This window comes from Chiloscyllium plagiosum, unplaced genomic scaffold, assembly GCF_037043375.1.
Source record: "Chiloscyllium plagiosum isolate Xiang-an unplaced genomic scaffold, Cpla_swu_hap1 HiC_scaffold_3, whole genome shotgun sequence".
NCBI lineage: Eukaryota > Metazoa > Chordata > Chondrichthyes > Orectolobiformes > Hemiscylliidae > Chiloscyllium > Chiloscyllium plagiosum.
The window spans coordinates 79,906,023-79,927,864 of NW_028270141.1; the positions used below are offsets into that span (position 1 = coordinate 79,906,023).

General features: G+C 38.6%; 1 protein-coding gene across 3 annotated transcripts in view; it reads left to right on the top strand.

Annotated features, from left to right (window-relative positions):
• The window catches only part of cep85l (centrosomal protein 85L), a 303,075-nt gene extending 281,517 nt beyond the window's left edge, over positions 1-21,558 (top strand). For all 3 annotated transcript variants that reach the window (XM_043684467.2, XM_043684463.2, XM_043684471.2), the window contains 6 exons: positions 4,913-5,067; positions 8,460-8,577; positions 9,713-9,763; positions 10,656-10,763; positions 13,901-14,123; positions 16,080-21,558. In XM_043684467.2, coding sequence (XP_043540402.2) covers positions 4,913-5,067; positions 8,460-8,577; positions 9,713-9,763; positions 10,656-10,763; positions 13,901-14,123; positions 16,080-16,243 — 819 coding nt within the window. In that variant the 3' untranslated portion in view covers positions 16,244-21,558. The remainder of the gene's footprint in view (positions 1-4,912; positions 5,068-8,459; positions 8,578-9,712; positions 9,764-10,655; positions 10,764-13,900; positions 14,124-16,079) is intronic.
• The last annotated feature ends 284 nt before the right edge of the window (positions 21,559-21,842 follow it).

Sequence of the window (21,842 nt, forward strand, 5' to 3'; positions counted from 1 at the left end):
AACCAAAAACAAGTCACATGCTTCCAATTCTGACAAATTGCCCTCCCCATTTGAATGTAACACTGATTTTTGCTAAAATATAAAACCAATTAAAGAAGTGGATAGCACAGGAATAAATCTTTCCTTTAAATTATTTAAGATTTAGGATTAAGAGTAATTCAACAGGAAAGAATTGCTGTGATAATGAAACAAAATGTTCTTCATAATTTTGCAGTTCTGATTATTCCATTATAACGGTACCAAGATCATTTGCAATTATATTTTTCCTAACCTCAGGGGAAATTGGTCTTCCGAAACTAAAGCTAATGCAAAATACATTATGTACAAATTGAGCTACTGTGACGTGAAATTGGACCTTTATTACCCTGATTACATTTTTATTACATATATACTTCAACAAGCAAATCTTTAGGCACACAAATGCTGAATAGCGATGACTGATAGATTTGTGGATAGATACAAATAGGCGTTAAACACTCAAAGAATATGCTGAGATTTGGCCGTGATGCATAATTCAAATTCACAATGTACAAATCGTCTATTTACGTGTTACCATATGAGGCTAAAATAGCTAAATGAGGCTTTCTACTTGGGTAGTCACCAAGTGGTTTTAATTAGTTTTTAGAAGCAAATTATTCAAAGGAAACGATTGCAGAATGTTTTATTACTGTAGTTAAACACATTTACCCATCTACAGCTCAAAAGAGTGCATAATTATGCAAATGTAGCTATAAAAACAAGCATCTCTGTATACTCCTTTGGCATTTCAATTAAGTTCTTTTTTTGCAAACAAAACTCCATCATAATTTAATTGAAGAATAGCTGAAAGTGATCTGATAGTAACTCATCTATTGCAGGGCATTTTTATTGTCCAAAGACCCATCTTATCTCCCAGGGAACTATTGTAACTGGTATCTATTTCTGGCTTCCAAACCAATCAATGGTTTTCTAATTAAGCAGGTTTTAAAAAAATATATATTTTAACTTCATGACAGCTATAGTAGAAGGAAATTAATTGGGTTAATTTAACTAGAGGAAATGAAAATTTGATATGCCCAATAACCCATAACATAAAGACAGGGAAGATATGCAAACACTAATCAGCTACTAAGAAGATGATCTTTGAGGTGAAGTTTGGGCCTGATGTATTTTCATCTCTTATATAAAACATACATACTTTGAGTTGAGGCAGAAAAAAATAAGGTAAGTGGTGACAAAAGAATGAACTCTGACCATCTCTCAGCTCCTTGTTTCCAATTAGTTTGCCAAATTGTCAACCAAAGCACCACCATGAAGAGAAACCTTCCTCACAAGTGTGTGAGCAACCACATTGTCTGTCCAGCTGAGAACCCCACTGTGATGTTAAATTCTGGATTTTGCTCACTGTTGTAGATCGTCACAAATCGATCTGATTTTTGAGAACTCAATTCTCTGAGATAGATAATTTGTCTCATATTTCATATAATTTTCCTAAACATAATTAGCTTATGCACCTATGGAAGTTAAAGTTTCTCTGAACTCAGTATAACTTTATGTTGAATTAAATCAAAATTTCTTCCAGGTAATACATTATAAAATAATACAAAATAAGATTTATGCATTAATGTTAAAACAGCACTTTATAGATTTTATACATTTTACTTGGAAAGATATGGGGTAATAATATATGATGAAGAATGCAATATTAAAGGACATGCAAGGATAGCGAGACCATGGTTCTTTGTGTACATATCTTTGAAGGTAGCAGGGCAAGTTATCACAGCATTTCACAAAGTAAATAGGATCCTTGGCTTTATAAGTCGAGGCCTGAAGTATAAAAACAAATTGTACTAAGTCCTCTATAAATCACTAGTACAGCCTCTGCTGGAATACTATGTCCATTTGCAGACAAGAAATGTTTGGAATACTGTGTTGGTTTTAAGGAATAGATTTACTGGAGTTGTCCCAAGGATAAGTTATGCAGAAATTACTGGAGAAGTTGGGAATTTTTTTCTTCAGTAGAGAAGGCTAAGAGGAGTTTTTAAATCAGGAAGTTTATAAATGGAATCAATAACGATTTCCTTTGGTTGATGGGTGAATAACCAGAGGGCATAGAATTGAAGTGATTGGCTAAAGATCCAGAAGTGACACGAGGAAGATCTTCATGCAATGACAGTTTTGGGTGTTATTTGAAATGGTGGTCAAATTACATTAAATGATAGTGATCAAAGGGCACTTGGGGAAATATGTGAATATAAAAAAAGGTTGTCAGCTAATGAGGAAAGAATAGGGAGTGGGACACAAAAGACTGTTCTTTGAAAAAAATCAGCGCAGTCTCAATGAATCAAATAGCTTTCTCATCTGCTGTACAATTCTATGATACTTTTATATTGCCTTTTGCATCAAAAGACATTTCAAGGTGGGTAATGGAAAGGATGAAAATACTAAGTAAGAGACAGCAGGAAGAGTAGCCAAAGTCTTGGACGAAAGGATCAGATAGAAGGTAGGACGTTTGTGGAGTTAAGAAAGGGAATACTTATTTGTGGGTTTAGGAAGCTAAATGCATGGCAGCCAGTAATGTGGCAAAGGGAAGGAGAATACTTCCCAGGGAAGCAAAGTTGGCAGAAATAGATTTCTGGTGTTTGGGGTTGACAGACGGATTGATACTGTAGAGCTGCAGGAGGTTTAAAAAGTAAGGATAAAGCACAAAGGAATTTTAACATCAGTCAAAAGAAACTGAAAGAGCCAATAAAAGGTCCTTGACTTCTATGGAAGTAACAGTTTAAAGGTGGAAAGAGACTCTATTTTTCGAGCTATTTCAGCCATTATAAAAAGAATGGAATAAAAGGAAAGGAAGACTTGCATTTTACATCGTGCTTTTCATGACTACAGAGCCTCACTAAGTGCTTTTATAGTCGATAGAATACTTTTGAAATGTAATCTCCGTTATAATCCAGAAAACCTGGTGGCTAATTTGTGCTCAGCAACAACAGCACTGTGATAATGACAGAGATCCATTTTGTGATTTTGCTTTAGAGAGAGATATTAGCCAGGACTCTGGGGATAACTGTCCTGCTGTTCTTTGGAACAGTACCATGGGATATTTTAGTTAAATCCAAACAGCAAAATAAGGCCTTTATCATCTCATTCAAAGGACACCAGCTCCAACTGTCCAATATTCCTTCACTACTACACTGGGCTGTCAACTGATTTTCTTCCTTCAAACATAAACAATCCCAATGGGGAGAGTATTATGAGAATGATGTGGAAGTGGTTGGTAGATAAGGCTGTGGAGAGAACAAGGACCCTGAAGTGGGATAATACATTATCAACATAGACACTGAGAAGGTTATTTCTGATTTAGACCAGCACAGTTTCTAATGCTAAAAGAGGGGTGAATATATAATTGGGAAAGTTCAAACTAGGAGTGTAAGAGAAATGAGAATGGATTTTGGAGGCAAAAACATTGCGTTCCTTGTTGTTACACATATTAGATCCAGGAACTGAAGTTAAGTGTAATATTTTATACAGAGGTTCCTTAGATAATATAAACGATCCAGAATGAGTCATTCTGGTGCAGTCTGAGCTTTTTTCTGGGAAAACAGCCTGCATAATAAATATGATGGAATAAGCTGCCAGAGGAAGTTGTGGAGGCTGGTACAATTGCAACACTTAAAAGGCATCTGGATGGGTATATGAATAGGAAGGGTTTGGAGGGATATGGGCCAGGTGTTGGCAGGTGGGACTAGATTGGGTTGGGATATCTGGTCGGTATGGAAAGGTTGGACCGAAGGGTCTGTTTCCATGCTGTACATCTCTATGACTCTATATTCCTTGAAGTGAGATTATTCAAAAAACACAAAGTTCATATCACTAAAACACATTGGAGGAATCTTTTGCTCTCAATAGATGTGAGATTCAAGGCAGGAACAATATTGAATTCAGTAAGTGGGTGAGTTACCTAGACACTACTGCCTTCCTGTCTTCACTGCAATTATGTTTAGGATGACATTTGAGCCTGGCCACCAATTGGCCAATAAATGTTTACTTAAGGGCCTCATTCCACTGCTGTGGGGAGTAAGTTGGGAACTTCTGAGTGAAGGCTATCTCCATTGACCAGACTGAGGCTTCCTGACAAGTATAACCTACTCACTGACTTTGGCATCTGTTGTAAACGGCACTGCAAGACCAAAGTAAAATGAGCCTCTTATCACTTATTGACAGGACAAAGCTGGAAGGACAGGCAGAACATAGCATCCAGGTATGCTCAAAGTGAGTGAGTGCTACAAGTGAGTGAATAGCCTCGATCTGCACCCTGTTCCAGTCCATGAGCTGGGTGTGTGTCTGTAAGTGCACAGTTTCCTTGCTGCAGTGTTACAATGATGGTTGCCAGTGCAGCCCAAGGTGCAACATTAAAGTGCAAAAGCATCCTGTCAGTTGATTTGAAATGTGCCATGAGGGTACTGAGGCTGACATGACAGATGTCTGTGTCTGTGGACATGAGGTGTGCACCCAAGATATTGAGGTCACTGCAGCAATCAGCAACTGAATCCACCAGATTCCCACTCTGGGTTCCATGTCAGGTTTTCCAGATGCCAGGCTTGTTTGATGCATTTGTTAAGATGGATGTCTGAACATTAATGATGCGAGTTGAGCCATTAACAAGGCATTTAACAATCAATAATGCCTTGTCAATTGACATTTCACCACTACATAGCAAAAACCTCATAGCACAACTTGTGTAAAGCATAAAAGGTCTCCATGGCGAGGTGGACCTTTCTGCACTCATTGCCTGAATCTACTACGCATCTCATCGTAGGCCACATCACGCAGACTCCTATTAGATTCCACCCTCTATCCATTATGTTTGTAATTCATTGTCCCTAAGAAGAGAGATATTGTTCATTATCACACTTTATTATTGTCATTGCAGCTTATTTTACTTGAAGAAAAAAATGAAAAATTTCAGGATACGTTCAAAGATTTGGAGAAAAAGCTAGGGGAGAATCGAATCCTTTGCAGAGAGAAGGAGGTGCTTCTGGAGAGTCAGAAGAAAAGGGAAAAGGCCTTAGTTGCCACTGTACAAAGGTATGATCCATTCAATTATTAACTTTACATCGTTGTGAGGATTAGGGTGTCATGGAACCGATATTTATTTGAAGGGAATTAAAGGAGATTATTGAAGTTAATTTGTAATCATCTGCTGTTCCCATGGATCCCCTTTCACAGATCTTTATCTTCAGTTTTGCTGCAGAGATTTTTATGGTGATCTTCAATAGCCACCTGAGATTCCCTTTACAGATTGCTGATCTTGTTGATCAAAGTTCATTGTCAATTTTGTTCGCATTCTACAAAAGTCATAGAACCCAACTCAAATATTTTAACAAGGTTCCTATCAATTTTGAGAGGTCCACTCACACATGAGCGGTATGCTTCAAAATAAATTTCGATCATGCACAGTTCTATTTTTCAGCACAAATGGGCCAGTAGCCAGATTAAATTTTCCCATATTCCCCATTTAATACTAAATTATTCAATAGATTGAAACAGTTTGTCTCTGAAAATTCAGATACTGATCGCAGTAAAAATGCCAGGATCACATTCAATGGGAGTCTGCACTGCTGATCCTGTGAGTGAAGTTTGTTCATTTACATGGAACATTATAGTGCAGTACAATCCCTTCTGAAACCCATTAACCTACACAATTCTATTTTCCTCTATAATGTTTATCCAATGACCATTTAAATGCCCTTAAACTTGGCAAGTCTGCGACTTTTGCAGGCAGTGTGTTCCACACCCCAATAGTCTTTGAGTAAAGAAATTACCTCTGATGTCTGTTCTATATCTATCATCCCTCAATTTAAAGATACATCCCCTCGTTCTAACCATCACCATCTGAGGAAAAAGGCTCTCACTGCCCACCCTAATTAATACTCTGATTATCTTATATGTCTCAATTAAGTCAATTAAGTGTTTTCTCATAAGACTTTCCTTCCATACCTGGCAACATCCTGGTAAATCTCCTCTGAACTCTTTCCAAAGCTTCCACATCCTTCCTATAATGCGGTGACCAGAACTGTATGCAATACTCCCATGTGCGGCCACACCAGAGTTTTGTACAGCTGCAACATGATCTCATAGCTCTGAAACTCAATCCCTCTACCAATAAAAGCTAACAACCATACACCTGCTTAACAACCCTATCAACCTGGGTGGCAACATTGACACCAAGATCTCTCTGCTCATCTACCTACCAAGAATCTTACACACCATACACCTTCTTAACAACCCTATCAACCTGGGTGGCAACATGGACCCTGAGATCCTCTGCTCATCTGCACTACCAAGAATCTTGCCATTAGCCCAGTACTCTGTATTCTTGTTGCTCCTTCCAAAGTGAATCACCTCATACTTTTCTGCATTAAACTCCATCTGCCACCTCTCAGCTCAGCTCTGCAGCTTATCTATGTCCCTCTGTAACCTGGCACTATCCACAACTCCAAAACCTTAATGTCATCCATAAATTTACTAACCCACCCTTCTACGCCCTCATCCAGGTCATTTATAAAAATTACAAACAGCGGTGGCCCCAAAACAGATCCTTGCGGTACAGCACTAGTAACTAAACTCCAGGATGAACATTTCCCATCAAACACCACTTCTTTCAGCTAGTCAATTTCTGATCTAAACTGCCAAATCACCTTCAATCCCATGTCACTGAATTTTCTGCAATAGCCTACCATGGGGAACCGTATCAAACACCTTACTGGAATCCATTTACATTACATCAACCACTTTACCCTCATCCATCTGTTTGGTCACCTTCTCAAAGAACTCAATAAGGTTTGTGAGGCACAACCTCCCCTTCACAAAACCGTGTTGACTATCCCTAATCAAATTATTCCTTTCTAGATGATTATAAATCCTATCTCTTATAGCCTTTCCAACACTTTACCCACAACCAAAATAACCAAAATGTGATTGCTGTTAACAAGTATCTATGCCACTAAGAGTACGACAGTTGTAAAATAACTCATGTTGATGAGTCCCCTTTCCCTAATTCCACTCCCCCTGCCTCTCCTATAAAGGCAGCAACTTCAGTGGTGTAGGGGTCTGAAAGGGTTAATGTTGAGGAGTGGCTTAAATTCTACTACTCATTATGTCATGTGGGCTTGATGGCAGAATATGATAGAACCTTGAAGAAGTCAGATTAACCATTCAGGGTCTCCTTCTGTAATAATGTCTATCATGTCAGTTTAACTTTTACTTAGTTGCTAACATGTATTTTGTTTAAGACAAGAATTTTTTTATTTGCTAACCTGTCAAGTGATTTTCCATTACCACACCAGACCAAGTAAATCCTGTCGGTCCATACCCTAAAATAAGATGACGGAAGAAACCCCATACCTTCGCAAGCAGCTCATAAGGTGTTCATTGATGAGGATTGTTCGTACAGCTCCGACATTTAGGACCAAGATTAGAGTAGTGCTGGAAAGCACAGCAGGTCAGGCAGCATCTGAGGAGTAGGAAAATCGACATTTCAAGCAAAAGCTCTTCATCAGGAAGACATTCCTGATGAAGGACGTTTGCCCAAAATGTCATTTTTCCTACTCCTCGGATGCTGTCTGACCTGCTGTTCTTTTTCAGCGCTACTCTAATCTTGACTCTCATCTCCAGCATCTGCAGTACCCACTTTCTCCTACGTTTAGGAACTTTCCTCCATAAATTGATGATCATCTTTTTAGCAGCCTGATGCAAATCCGCGAAATGAAAATCCATATCAGTGCTAGCGCAGAATTTAAGAAGCTTGATTTTCAATTTGGTGTGTAAGTGGATGGATTTTGAATGATTTAAAATTGGGCCCAACAATCCTGGTCTGATCGTTTTGATATACTGCTCAATCCCAAAGAATTGTTCAAAGCCACCAGATATTTGTAGTTTGTTGTTTTAAATAATGTAGTACCTTTCTTTTCGGCAATTATTGCACGTGGTTGACTTTCTTCATAAAACAAAAAATAGCCGACGTTTTTTGGGTGGCACGGTGGCTCAGTGGTTAGCACTGTTGCCTCACAGCGCCAGGGCCCCACGTTCAATTCCAGCCTCGGGCAGACTGTGTGGGTTTCCTCCCACAGTCCAAAGATGTTCAGGTCAGGTGGATTGGCCATGCTATATTGCCCATAGTGTTAGGTGCATTAGTCAGAGGGAAATGGGTCTGGGTGGGTTACTCTTCGGAGGGTTGGTGTGGACTGATTGGGCCGAAGGGCCTGTTTCCACACTGTAGGGACTCTAATCTAATATGCAGCTGTTTTAACTCCTTGAACTACCTGCTTCAGAATATATATTATGGGATGTCTATATCAGATATGTTAACTTTATAAAACAAACAGAAGGTTTTGGAAACACGCCAGGCAGCATTTGTCAGGAGAGAAAAACAGGGGCAACATTTCAGGTTGATGACTTTTGCTGCATTTTATGTTCAGTTTGCAACAGAAAGTAGAGAAGTGCCTAGAAGATGGAGCTCGGCTTCCCATGCTGGACATGAAGCAGCTCCAGTGCGAGAACGACTACCTCAGGAAAATGTGTGAACATGCCAACAAGGTTAGTGTCACCCTGTGCTCTGACAATAAGATGGTATGCTAATGGGTTTTAAATATCATAAAATGTGCAGAGACAAACCTTTAGATGTTACCCGGGAGGGAGAGGTCATAGTTGAGGGGGGCTAGGGTTCCACCCAAAATTTCCAGGAGCCTCATCCAAAAAATAAAAGGTTCTCTTGAAAGAAAATCCAGATGCCGTGAAGCAATATTCTTAACTTTCTTTCAATCGTTCCCTTGTGGCTCAGTCCACAATAAGCCTCAACAAAACTAATCTACTTCAATAAGTACAGAAACCGAGATTGCTGGAAAAGCTCAGCAGCAGCCATGGAAGAAAGCCTAGTTCACATTTTGATTCCAAGTGTCACTCCCTCAGACAGTTCTGTCAGAAGCGCTGAGCTTTTCCAGCAATTCCTGTTTTTGTTTCTGGTTTACAGCATCCACAATTCTTTTGGTTTTTATTTACTGCTTCAACAGGTTTTATAAAAAGCTAACAATTGCTTTCTGTGATAAAATCGATAACTTGTGAGCCCACATTTAAGAATTTCAATTTATGCAACTTCTCCAGGTTTTTGAGGGAGAGGTTTTCACTAGCCTTTGAGTAAAGTGCCAGAGATGGCCATGCAGGGACCCTTACCTCCTGGGGTTGTTTGCAGGTTCCTGTGCTGAAACTTTGGTCCAAAAGCCTTCAGAGCCTGATTGAAAGAGCTGATAGCAGAAAACGGGATCCCATTGAGAGCCACACCCATGCACATGTTGTTGACCCTCCTCTCAGCATTCCAACCTAAGCACCCTTCCTGCCATCATTCACCTTCTCTTCCTTTTCCTTCTCTCTGTTTCCTTCTTCTCACTCCCCTTTATTTGAGAAATTGCCAGCAAAGTATAACTTGAACTGTGCTGGTGTGGGGCCAGTAGCATGTAAGATTGGCTTCCTTGAAAACAGCATCTTTATCTCCTGATCGTCTGTATTTATACATGTCTGCTTACTCAACATAGCTCTTTGAAGACAAACCTGCAGCTCTTGGTGAAGAGTGAGGCTTTGTGACAGCATAAAGTATAGAAATGATGAAGTGAATGTAAATCTCAGTTGTCGGTCTAGAACCACTGCTCTGATGCATAGCTTTTGATTTTGTCTGCAGGTCATTGACAATCAAGAACAGCAAATAAAAAAATGTAACCTGGAGAAACAGGTAAATCATTTTTTTTCTGAATTGGAAAGTGTGCACTAGTGAAGACGGCATGATTTTCACTACATATGCCATATTTAATGTATCTTAAATATAAATGATGTTCACATGCTCATGGACACTCCATTGGAGTTCTGCCAGAACCAGTTGATCCTTGACATCAATGGAATCTTAGTCCAAACATGAACAAAAGACCTGAACTCAAGAAGTGAAGTAAGAGTGACTGCCATTGACATCAACGCAGCATTTGACAGAGCTTAAATTGAAATCAGTGGAATCCTGGGGAAAAAGAACTGTCCACTGGCTACTCAGACTAAGCACAAAAGAAGCTGGTTGCCATTGCTAGAGGCCAATCATTTTAGTTGAACATTCTTCCAGGGGTTCAAAAAGCTAGATATTTTCTAATCATCCTGCTCAGGGATGCTCTTACATACCTCTGGAGCAGGTGGGACTTCAACCCAGGCCTCCTGCGGTCCAAAGGTAATGTCCTAGACCAAAACATTTTCAGCTGTTTCATCAATGCATACCCTCCATTAAGATGCTATTAGTGGCTGACGATTGCACAATGGTCAGTACCATTTGCACTCTTTAGATAATGAAACAACTGTGTTAATTTCCCTAGCCTTGGACAATGTTGTGTATTAGGAGCACTGGAGATCAGAGTCAAGAGTGTGGTGCTGGAAAAGCACAGCAGGTCAGGCAGCACTCAAGAAGCAGGAGAATTGACTTTTCAGGCATAAGCCCTTCCTCATTCCTGATGAAGGTTGGTGAAGACAGGGTGGTGAAGAAGACATTTGGCACACTTGCCTTCATTGGTCAGTGCATTAAGTATAGGAGTTGAGATATTAGTCATTTGTTTGGTCAGATGTTCACTAACTTGTAATATATTTTGAAGGCTTTAGAGGAAAGGCTGACACAAGAAAAGTCTGCCTCGCAGACCTTCCGGAAAGAGCTTGGAGAGACCCAGAGAAATCTGCAGCTACTGAAGGAACTCATGGAAGAAGTGAGTATGCAGAGTACATTACCGCTGCAATGTGCTTCATTTGCATAATGGTGGTATTATGATAAAAAGTAAACAGCAACAACTTGAATTCACATAATGCCCTTAACATAGCAAAACATCCCAACACAGTCAATGTATGTGCTATCACTAAGGCATTTTTGACAGAGGAGATAGCCAAAAACTTGTTCAATTCAAGAAGTATTAAGGAATATCTTAAAGGAGGAGACCAGTGGGGTGAGATTAGCAATGACGTCAACAGTTTACAGTCAAGACAACTGAAACACAGCCACCAGTGCTGGATTGAAAAGTCAGCACAAAATGCTGGAAATGAAAGAGCACAAAAAATTTCCAAGACCTGTCAGGTGTGAGGGAATTCCAGAGATAGGGATGGTGAGAGCCTGGAAAAAATTTTCAAAATAAGGGGATACACATTTTAAAATTAAGGCAAATAGCAATGAAACCCATCCCAGATTAAAACAAATGCTGTTGCTCTCTAAGTGAAGCTGACCTTTACATTGAAAATAAAATATGTGGAGTAGGTTTAGGAATGTATCTATGAAGCATTCAAATACAGTTGATTGAACAATGAATTCTTAATTAAGAGAAAAATGTGAAACAGCAGAATTTCGATGTAAAAGTCAAAGACAGAAATGTTTCTGCCAATCATCATCCTTGAGCCCTTCAGATTACAGCATTAATAATAGGGCTGAGTTAATGTTACAATTTCCAAAAAGTAAAAACGACTGAAACAGCCTTTCTTGCTTCAACCATAAAATAGATGACAGCAAAGTTTGCTGTGTATAGATCTTACTGACAAATTAGTCATTATAAAGGGAGCAATGGGCGAGTGAGGCCAGTTATGATTTCATTTCATTTTATTTTGAAGAATTATTATTGAAAAATTAGATAACATTGATTCAGCTGTTTTCTCTTTACATTAGGCCTACATATTTCATTGTTAGTGATTCTAGGGTCAGAACCATAACTGAACATCAGACATCTTAGTTCATAATTGCAGAGAGAACCAGTGTACCTAACATTTTTAAACGTAACATTAAGCTTTTGACATCAAATGTAAGTAATCCGAAGATATTGATTGGAAGGGTTCACCTCCAAATCCCTTGGCATCAATAAAATATAATGAATGGTTCTAATTTAATTGAAATACTTTTGGAAATTGCAAACCATAATAATTTAAAAGTTTCAGCATTAAGAACTAAAACTCGATAGAGTTATGTTTTTGAACCTTTTGGCAGGAATTATTGACTTCAGTAAAGAACTTAAATCTTTCTAGACCATGTAGAATTGAAGCTTCAGTGGAGCCTGCAGATCAATAATTGAAGAGCATTGACAGGATAGCACACTAATTTAGTGGATAAAGCAGAGTTTAGAGTAGATCATCTGCTTGGAAAAATGGTAACTGTGACAGATAATTAGATATGAATTGGGACCCATATGCAGCAATAAGTATAGACTCACAGCGTAGTGACAGCTGAGCATTTAGTCATTTGAAGATGAGACTGGAGGACATGACCAATTTTGTACACTGTACTTAGTGGATAATGAAGAGTTTGCCGAGATTATTTGCTTTGGAAAATTGCAGAGCTGCAGTGGGACTTCTTTAACTACATGATTGATATGATAGTTGTGAAACATATTTTGCTTTTAAGTAAACAGTGTGACAAAGATTGTATTTCTATTGGTAGCCATAAAGATTAAAGCAATAATTTAGTTGAACAGAGCATAATAAATGAAGACTGATAACACAAAAGATGAGAACTATAAAAGAGGTAGAAGAGAAACAAAAAAAAAAGGCACTTAGAAAGAAAATTGAGTGTCATGTTAAAAATAAGTAGTGTTAACATTTATTAGCATACAGCAAATCAAAGAATAGGCAAAAGCGAAGGTACCAGCTGAAGACTGCATGGGAGTAGACAGGGGCCACCTTATATTTGAGAATGAGGATGTGAGTTTGCCTCCAGCAAAGTGTTTTATCTGATGTGGCAATGCTCATTTTAAGGGTATTACAAAGGGAACTGGTCATGAATACCATTTTCATGAGTATGTATTGTTGAATCTAACAGACATTTATAATAACTAACAATTAAATACAAACATTACATTCCTCAGGCATATACATGTCTGGGCAAATATTCAGCTGTTAGTTACAACAATGAAATATGCTTCACATAACCTGAGGTAAGATGGAGTGTGATTTCTTTATACCCTCAGGTTATATGCTATGATACAATGATGGATGTCTCTTAAAGGCCTATTGATTCCTGATCGTGTGATTCCTATTGCCCATTTCCCAAAGATAAAGGTCTAATCCAAAATGTTTATCCATCAACACTACTGTGTTCTCCCAACCACTCTATTCCATTCACATGTTTCGTTGGAATGATGGGTTTGGACTGTTGCTTCAAATTAACTTCTTGGCTTTAAGGTCATCCCTCTATAAGGTCATCCCTCTGCCTCCAATGCTCCAGGGAAAACAGCCCCAGCCTATTCAGCCTCTCCGAGGCAAAAGTGAGGACTGCAGATGCTGGAAACCAGAGTTTAGATCAGAGTGGTGCTGGAAAAGCACAGCAGGTCAGCCAGCATCCGAGGAGCAGGAAAATTGACGTTTTGGGCAAAAGCCCTTCAACAGTAATATGGACATTTTTTTCAAGATGTCACAATCTATTTCCCCACATTCTACATGTCCTTCTCCACAGTAAAGACTGATGCAAAATACTCATTTAGTATCTCCCCTGTCTCCAGCGGCACCACACAAAGGCTGCTTTGCTGATCTTTGAGGGACCCTATTCTCTCCCTAGTTACTCTTTTGCCCTTAATGTATTTGTAAAAACCCTTTGGATTCTCCTTCCTTCAATGTCACTTGGTCAACATCCAACAACTCCCTTCCCAAAAGTACAATTCAATTAAACAGCTCACCATCAACTGCCACCACTGCCCAGGGGCAGTTAAGCATGGACAACAAATACTCTGGGTTCGTTCACATCCCATGAACAGACATTGAAAGGAAGTTAGTCAGCTCCAATTGGAAAAGAAAAGCAGCAATAAAGATTTTAAAAATCTAATAATTTTCTGTGCTGTAATTTTGCTCATAAAATATTTTTGTCATGTCTTTGAAGTTTTCATCAAAGAACCAAAGATTACCAGAAAATTCAACTTTGGAGGAACAATCACAAGAAACTGAAGAGCCCAAGCAAAGCTTAGCAGATGAAACACCAGCCATTGAAAAGCTACTGAAAGAAATGTCCTCCTGTCTACGTGACCTACGTGCACTATGCAATATCCTTACTCAGAGAGCACAGGGCAAGGAGCCAAATCTTTCTTTGTTACTCGGGATACAATGTAAGCATATTTTTGAACTTAACTTCTTGACCTCATAGTTTTGCAGATGGTGAGTTCAGATTGAGGGTAGTATTTAGTATATTCAAGGTTAGAGGGCAAAAGATAATTAGACCAGGCCATGTTGGTGTAATTCAGTCACCATGACAAGTCTTTTTTTTAATTGCACTTTGATTTTCTATTTTTATTCATAGTTAAATGTCAGATGGTAATCCTATTTCAAGAATGCATAGCACAGAAAGTAAAGAGTAACAATCATCCTTCAACATATTTTCTAGGAAAATCTAGAGTGACAGCAAAGAGAAACTGAAATTTTTTAGAATTATACAGAATTTATGCTGCAGACCCATTATCCTTTTCTAGAAAGTGTGTACTGAAGTCATGGTGATTACTTAAGGCATTTAATTTGTATGATTTTAGGCCCATTCTAGTGGGATTGTGTAAGTATAGGCACCCCATCAGTTCGGTCGTTTAGACCGTGGATTAATGTATTATTACTTTTCCTTGCTTTCACTTTTAACTTTGTCTTTCGCCTCAGGAACTTGACAGGAGTCCATTGCACACCAATGGGATAAAAGTTCTTTCTCTCCTGCTGCTGTAATGGATCCAATTGGAGATGATCCATTCAGTTTATTTATCTTCACATTGTACACTAATGGAGGTCTATCATTGTCTGCAAAGAATAGAACTATAGCAAAAAAATAGTAACTCTGTGCTGTAGATACTCCTTGTCTGAGTTTTGGATTAAGTCGCATTGCTGTCACTTTACAACATGTGTTACAAGTCAAAGCAAAGTTGTTATTAATCTATGGAAGAGATATAATACAGGATTGTAGCATTAAGTTTTACTGAGACAGCTGAGGTCCTACCACTGGGTCCAAAAACAGGAGGTCACCCCAGTTAGGGAAGGGGTGATAAACACATTCCTGGTGATGTCCAATTAAGTGACCACTGCCATGACGGCTATCCCAAATAAGGAAGGTGGTGCCCCACCAGAGCGCTACCAACTCAATCAGAGGAGCAGTAACATGGCAGTTTCAGCAGTGCCATCATGAGCCATGGCCATTGCTGAGGCAGCAGCTGCAGGATGAAGGGAGCTTGCTGGCCAAATACCTCAGGGAGGGCTAAATGAGGTTGGGGGATGTTAGCTCCAGACACACGAGGTTCTGAGAACCAGGCTGAGTTCAGACCTCAGGGAACTGATGGTGTTGTTGCTAAGCAGATGGCCAGCACCATGTACGTTGAGTAACGCAGCAAAGCCGACCTGTCTAAAATCCCTGGGAGGTGATTAGGATTAAGCTGAAAATGTTCCCAAACAGCATCGAGCTCCAAACTCCTTCGCTTATAGATGACTGTAGGGGCAGGATATGGCCTCATTTCATTGGTCGTTTTCAGCGGCTTATTGGCCTTCCTGCTGTCAACAAAATGTTATGTTAGCGGGAAGACAAAGAACGTTATTCCCAACTTCCCTCCCCCAGGGACATCACGGTCATTTTGCCAGTCTCCCTATCTTCTTAGCTGCCCTTGAAAACCTAGAAAATTCAATCCATGGAATTATAGAATGATACAGCCCAGGAGACCATACACTCCACATGCCTCTGCTGGTCATATATGAAAGCTATCTCATTAGGTTCTGGTCTTTTCTCCATAATCCACTAAATTGTTGTTTCCATTTTTGAGCATCATGATTGAGTATGCTTTCACGATCCACCACAGCAGTGTATCCAGATCCTATCAATCTGCGACATCTTTTCCCCACTGGCCACGTGGTACTTTTGCTAAATACCTTTGAACAAAGATTTAAAATATGATTTCCTGTTTTCACTACAGAGCACAAAGCTTGGACAATAATGTGGAAATAACAAATACTCACACAACTACCATTGGACACACACAACACATAAGGGATTTGTATTGTGTGATTTCTATACTATTTAACTTTTTCTGTTTCATTAACAGCACTGCATTGTTCAGGCGATGAAGGAGAACATTCCCATTGTGGAGAATTGCTTTCAAAGAAGCTATCTGATGTTTGTCAGTTACGGAAAGATATTGATGAATTAAGGACCATAATATCTGATCGATATGCTCAGGATATGGGTGACAACTGTATAACTCAGTGACAACATGTTTATCTTGTAGCAATATGAGCACTGACTGTAATATTGCTTTGTTACAGTCTCGTGCTCTTCTAATAGAGAGCCATAAAACAAAATTGCAGCTAACATATGAAAAAAATGAGCCATGAATGAAGCTTTATTGTTTTAATGAAGGATGTTGTTATAAAATAATATGGAATATATGAACATTTGTTTGCAGTTAAGTGTTTCTAATCTAAAACTACTGAAGATAGAACCGACCTTCCACACATATAATTTAAAGATATTTCCTTTGATTATTTTGTTTTGTTAATTGGAGTCTGGGACTGGATTTAATGAAGGCAAAGGAAGTTTCACAAGCCCTACATTGTCATCTTTGTGCAAGGTCCACTGATAAGTGTCACTCAGACACTTTGCTGGGATTGAGGACCCAGGTTGGAATTCTGCCTGGTCAGCCAATCAAAAGGCATTGTCATGGAGTGAGTGCTTCCATGGCACCAACCCAGGGTAAGGTAGCAGTGCTGAATCCTAAGGCACACACGAGTGATGGTATGGTTGGTGTGACAGGGTGGCAATCACGGGAGAGAAAAGCAAAGGGCAATGTGTATCTGAGCCATCCCACACTACCCAATACCAGCTACTTTGATGCAATGCCTTTGTAGGAATTAACAAAGTCCTCTACTTGGAGCCTAGAAGCAACCTCGTACCAGTTCACTTAGTGATCCCAAATGATGAATCCTCTAGATGCCTGTAGATTAATACCAGTGTCAGCTAGATAAGGCCCTTAAGGTTGTATTAATTACCCACTTGAATGGAAATGGGAAGGACCACCACAGATTCCACTACAAACAAATAGAGGTGGAAAGGTGACTGATTCTCACTGCATCCCTCCCACAAGATTAAATTGCATGCCCAATTCCCCCATTACTAAACCTGAGGAGGAGGAGGCATTAAGTTCTGCCAGTAATGACAAAACTAAATAGATTCATATTGATTGGAATGCAGTACATATTCAAGTCAATGTGTTTTACTCTAAACTCAAGTTTCAAACTCTCCTAGGACAAACATCTAGTGTGAAACGTATCTCTACTGACCACAAAAGTTTATGATTTAATGCTCAGTGCTGGGGAATTAGGTATTGTCCATTAGATTAGAGGTATAGACTTTACATTTTACCTTAGTGCCCTGACCTAATAAGAAAAATTAATCTGTGTTCTGACTGCTGAATATTATTGAGTTGGAAGATACTTACATTAAGATGTTAGGCCTAGCTGTGGTTTCCCTTCTCTTCACCATAGATAATACCTAGTATCAAAATTTACATATAAAAATACCGAATTAGCAGAGATCCAGTTGTTGGTGGATGACTATATGACAGTCCAATTGAATGATACACCTCCTTCCTGAGAGAAGGGGTGAAACATTAGAAAAATTATTTGACTGGGGATTGAAAAATCCCATTTCTAGTTGAATGGCTCTTAATGTGTCCCATTGGGATGATTGTGAGCTGTGAAAAGTAATAAAATTGCTGTCCATTACTGACAAAATGGAACTTTAGGCATTTTACAAACGTGGAGCAGTTATTATTGTGAGTTCCAATACTCAGCTGTCAATTTAGATTTATTGGACCGTGTTCATACTTAATTGCATGCCCAAACTCCATTGTATGTAATATGTGTTCTCAATAATTTCAGCCTGGGAAGATCTCTTTCACCCTAAAACCAAATTTGTTTTCCTATTTCATCAACTTACTCATGATCTTTTAAAACCAAAACTGAATTATAGGCAAATTTATGCTCAATTCTGGAAGACACTATAAGCTTAGAGGAGAAGTTGGTGGTGAGAAAATTAATCAATCAGAAAATAAAAACAATCCATTTCCAAAACAGAAATTGCTGGAAAATTTCAGCAGAACTGGCAGCATCTGTGGTGAAAAAGCAATGTTAGCATTTTGGATTCAGTGATCCTTATTCAGAACAGTTCTGAGTTGAATATGTCATTCAATAGTGCAAAAATTAATCTGCATGTAGTTAAACAAGATGTCAGACCATTTTGGTCCAGAAACATCCTGTAAATACAGAATTAGCACCATGTTCAAAGAGCAGTTAACTTGGTTGGAATTTGATGCCCTCCTCGTGGCACATATGTTGGTGAGTGGTGGGTATTTAGTCAGGTAGGAGGGTGATCCTGCCCCCTTCCTGCCTCCACTGCAATTACTTCTGGGAGAGGAATGCACTACCAGCTGAAACCTGAAAATGCCAATGAAAATACACAAGGATGTCATCCAGTTGCCATTGGTATTAACTTAGGCAGGAAACTCCATGTGAAAAGCCCAGAACTTAAAAACAATTGAGATTTGTTTGAGGGTTTCTGTGGGAAGCCCCTCTTTCAAAGTCAATGCTTGACCGATGGACCTTGCAAGGGGTGGGAAAGTGCCCACTGAAAACCATCACCCTGGCTGCTTGCCTCAGGCAATGCCTCCCTCCCCTGCACCCCCACTTTACAGTCACTCACTTGTGATTTGAGTCATCCAGTGATCCTGAGCTCTGCATTGAGGTCATAGCAGCTGTAGCTGCCATCTCCCAAATGGCACTGCCTGACAATTAATAGCTATTGGCCTCTGATTGGCTAGCAGCTCTAGTGGGGTTGGGCCTTTCACCTCCAGGGACCTTGATCCCAGGAACTGCCTAGGTACCTGGTTAAGAGCCTGACTGGCATATTGTTCCACAGGCATAGCCAAAAAGAGTTGTTGCTAGGCTCGTGCCAGTGAGACTTCAACTTGTCTACATTAAATTCTACCCTCCATGTGGATCAAATGTGAAAAGGATGTCTTTGAAAACTCATTACTTTCCCAGTTCACAAATTGGGTGCCAGAGCATATACTCTGCAGTCCTTCTGGCAACTTGTAGAAAGAAAGTACCCAAGAATAACAATCTCATTTTCTCTTTCTCGATGAGAAGTCACCTGGCACCCAGTGAGTGCCCCTCCTGACAGCATTGTTAAAGTTTAGGATTTCAATATGGTATTAAAACTTTCAGTTTTGTGATACCATGTGCTAATGCGTCTATGTGTGCTGTGGCACAGTGTACCTTTATGAATGGAAATTGATTATGGCTGTAAAGTTAATAATTAATTGATATTTTTTCCTAGATCACTATTTTAATGCTTTTTTTCATTAAATGGAGCATTGGACATTTTAATAGGGTGTTTTTGACATAGTTGTGCATGTGTTTTTTTCTATAGGATGAATTGTGAAGTAAACAGAGTGCAAGATGTGAATATAATTCTGTTACTTTCATTCCGAAATACTGTGATTTTGTTTTGGACAAAAATGAGTCCACACCCAGCTCTCATCTTTTCTAATGAATTATACAGTATTAACTCGATGTGGTATGATTACCATGGAATTCTGTACAGTGTATTACAATAAGCTACTAGAGTTATATGCAATAACTAAAAATGTTCTTAATGCATTTGGTAGTTTATTATTTGTATCGCGTGAAGCTGTTGATTGACTGATTTGATAATTTCCTTCCCTTTTTTTCCCCCATGTAGTATACACTGGCATTTAGATAACAATATCTGTGAAAGATAATTATAAACTTGGGGAGCACTTACAGAACAGAAAATGATTCATTCTTATATCAAGTGCTGATTCTAACTGGTCCTGATTGTAGTTTCATTTTCACAGCACTCCAGCCCTCTCCAATGATGTCACAATCTTCCTAAGTTTCTGATACCATCCTCCTTAAAACCACATTTCAGCTTCTCAATCTTGCCATTATTTTTAATAAGATCACCTTTAACAACATTGCCATTATATTTCTGAGGCTATGAGTGTTACTCTTCCTAATGTTACTACTTGACTATGCATCAGTGTCTGAGAGATGATCAATATTAACCTCACTAATTTTGTCATTTCTCTGTAGTGCTATCTATCTGGAGGATATGGAATACATATACAAAATTATAGGGCTGTTCTTTTATAAACAGGTTTTTGATTTTGTTACATCTGGTTTATTGAGGTAATCTTACCTCATCACATGTATTCGATTTACTGATCTGATTTGTCCAAGCTCTAGTGTTGTTTTCTTACATTTAGCCCCACAATAAATAAGATGTTTGGCTTTCCTATTACATTTTAAAGCAGAAAATATGAGTTAACACATTCTGAATTAATACACTACAGATTTCAAAACCCTCACCTGCAGAAAATCTACATAGCCAGTTTTTTCCAGTACCACCTTTTAGCCTTCACCCTGGAGTGTAATGATTCATATCAGGTGTCAGCAGTTTTCAACGCTGAACCCAAGTGTCCTTTTTCTCAGAGTCGTGAATCCACCTTCATCTGGTATTCCCTGTGAACTTATCTACAGGAGTCACCAAATTGGATTTCCCTCTTTCAAGTCTAGGAGCACCTCAGACTGAGTTGTCCTAATGTAATTTATCAGTTGAAACCTTGATCTTTCCGAATGTGGCTCAATTCCATATCAAGCAGTCATTTACACACCGAAATATAAGATGACCAAGTTGTTACTTTCTGGGAAACAGCTATTTTTAGTTCTTAGCCTGTGTTCTTTTGGGAAAATTGCAACTCCCTCATATTTTGCAATTAAAAAGATTTTGTGCATAACCTGACAATGTGACACATACTTCCAGCTGTTCTGTCACAATGTGATTTTATCTAATTTGAGAGGAGGGTAAAAAAGGCAATTGGGGAAATAAAAAGCAGATTGTATACTGTAGTTTACTACTATATTCTAAAGAAATGGAATCTAACCCTCACATTTTACCTCTGTGCCTTAGGTGCAGCCTACTTTCTCTTTTTGTCTTTTCTCAGTCTAATCGCACGTTTTATACCCATGCTGATTTGTCATGAGTTGAGCTACTTAGTTACCTCCTGTCCAAAATCTCCATGTCATCTGTCATTCAACTACTAGGTCGGAAACACCCAAATATACTCAGTATAAATATCTCACGATCTGAGGACTTTCTATGCACTTCATAATATGGAAGCTATTGTTACTCCGATTAAAGTAGTTGAATGATTTACAATGATTGTTTTTAGTTTTATATAAAAGGGAAAAACTTCAGGAACAGGGCCTTATACAAATATCTTACTGTAGAATAAAGAAATTGCTAACTAGCACTTTGAAAGTATATATTTTGCCTCGGTTTCTACTGTTTTTAAACATATGTTTACAGCTAGATATTTTATGCAAAAATTCTATTTATGTTACATTTTGTAAATAATGTTAAAGCTATTATTTTTCCACTTTGAAAGTGTTGGTTTTGTTTTTGTATGTACAGAAATACATTAAAGTTTTTTATATAATGAATTTTGAGTTTGTTGTGCAGAAGTTATTAGCTATGTAAAAGACATGAAACAAAATTGAACATCACTGTAATTTCACAAAATATTTTCTTCATCAACCCATTGCAGCTTTATTATGATTTACACTTTAACGTGAACTAGAAGGTGCTAAACCTCACAACACATTACCCCTATGACCATTCCGCACAAAGTGAGACATATTTTCAATGTATCAGAAACAGCAAATAAATATCAAACCAATGACTTTGACATATTTTAACAAGTTCATTTGTTTAACACACTTCCAAT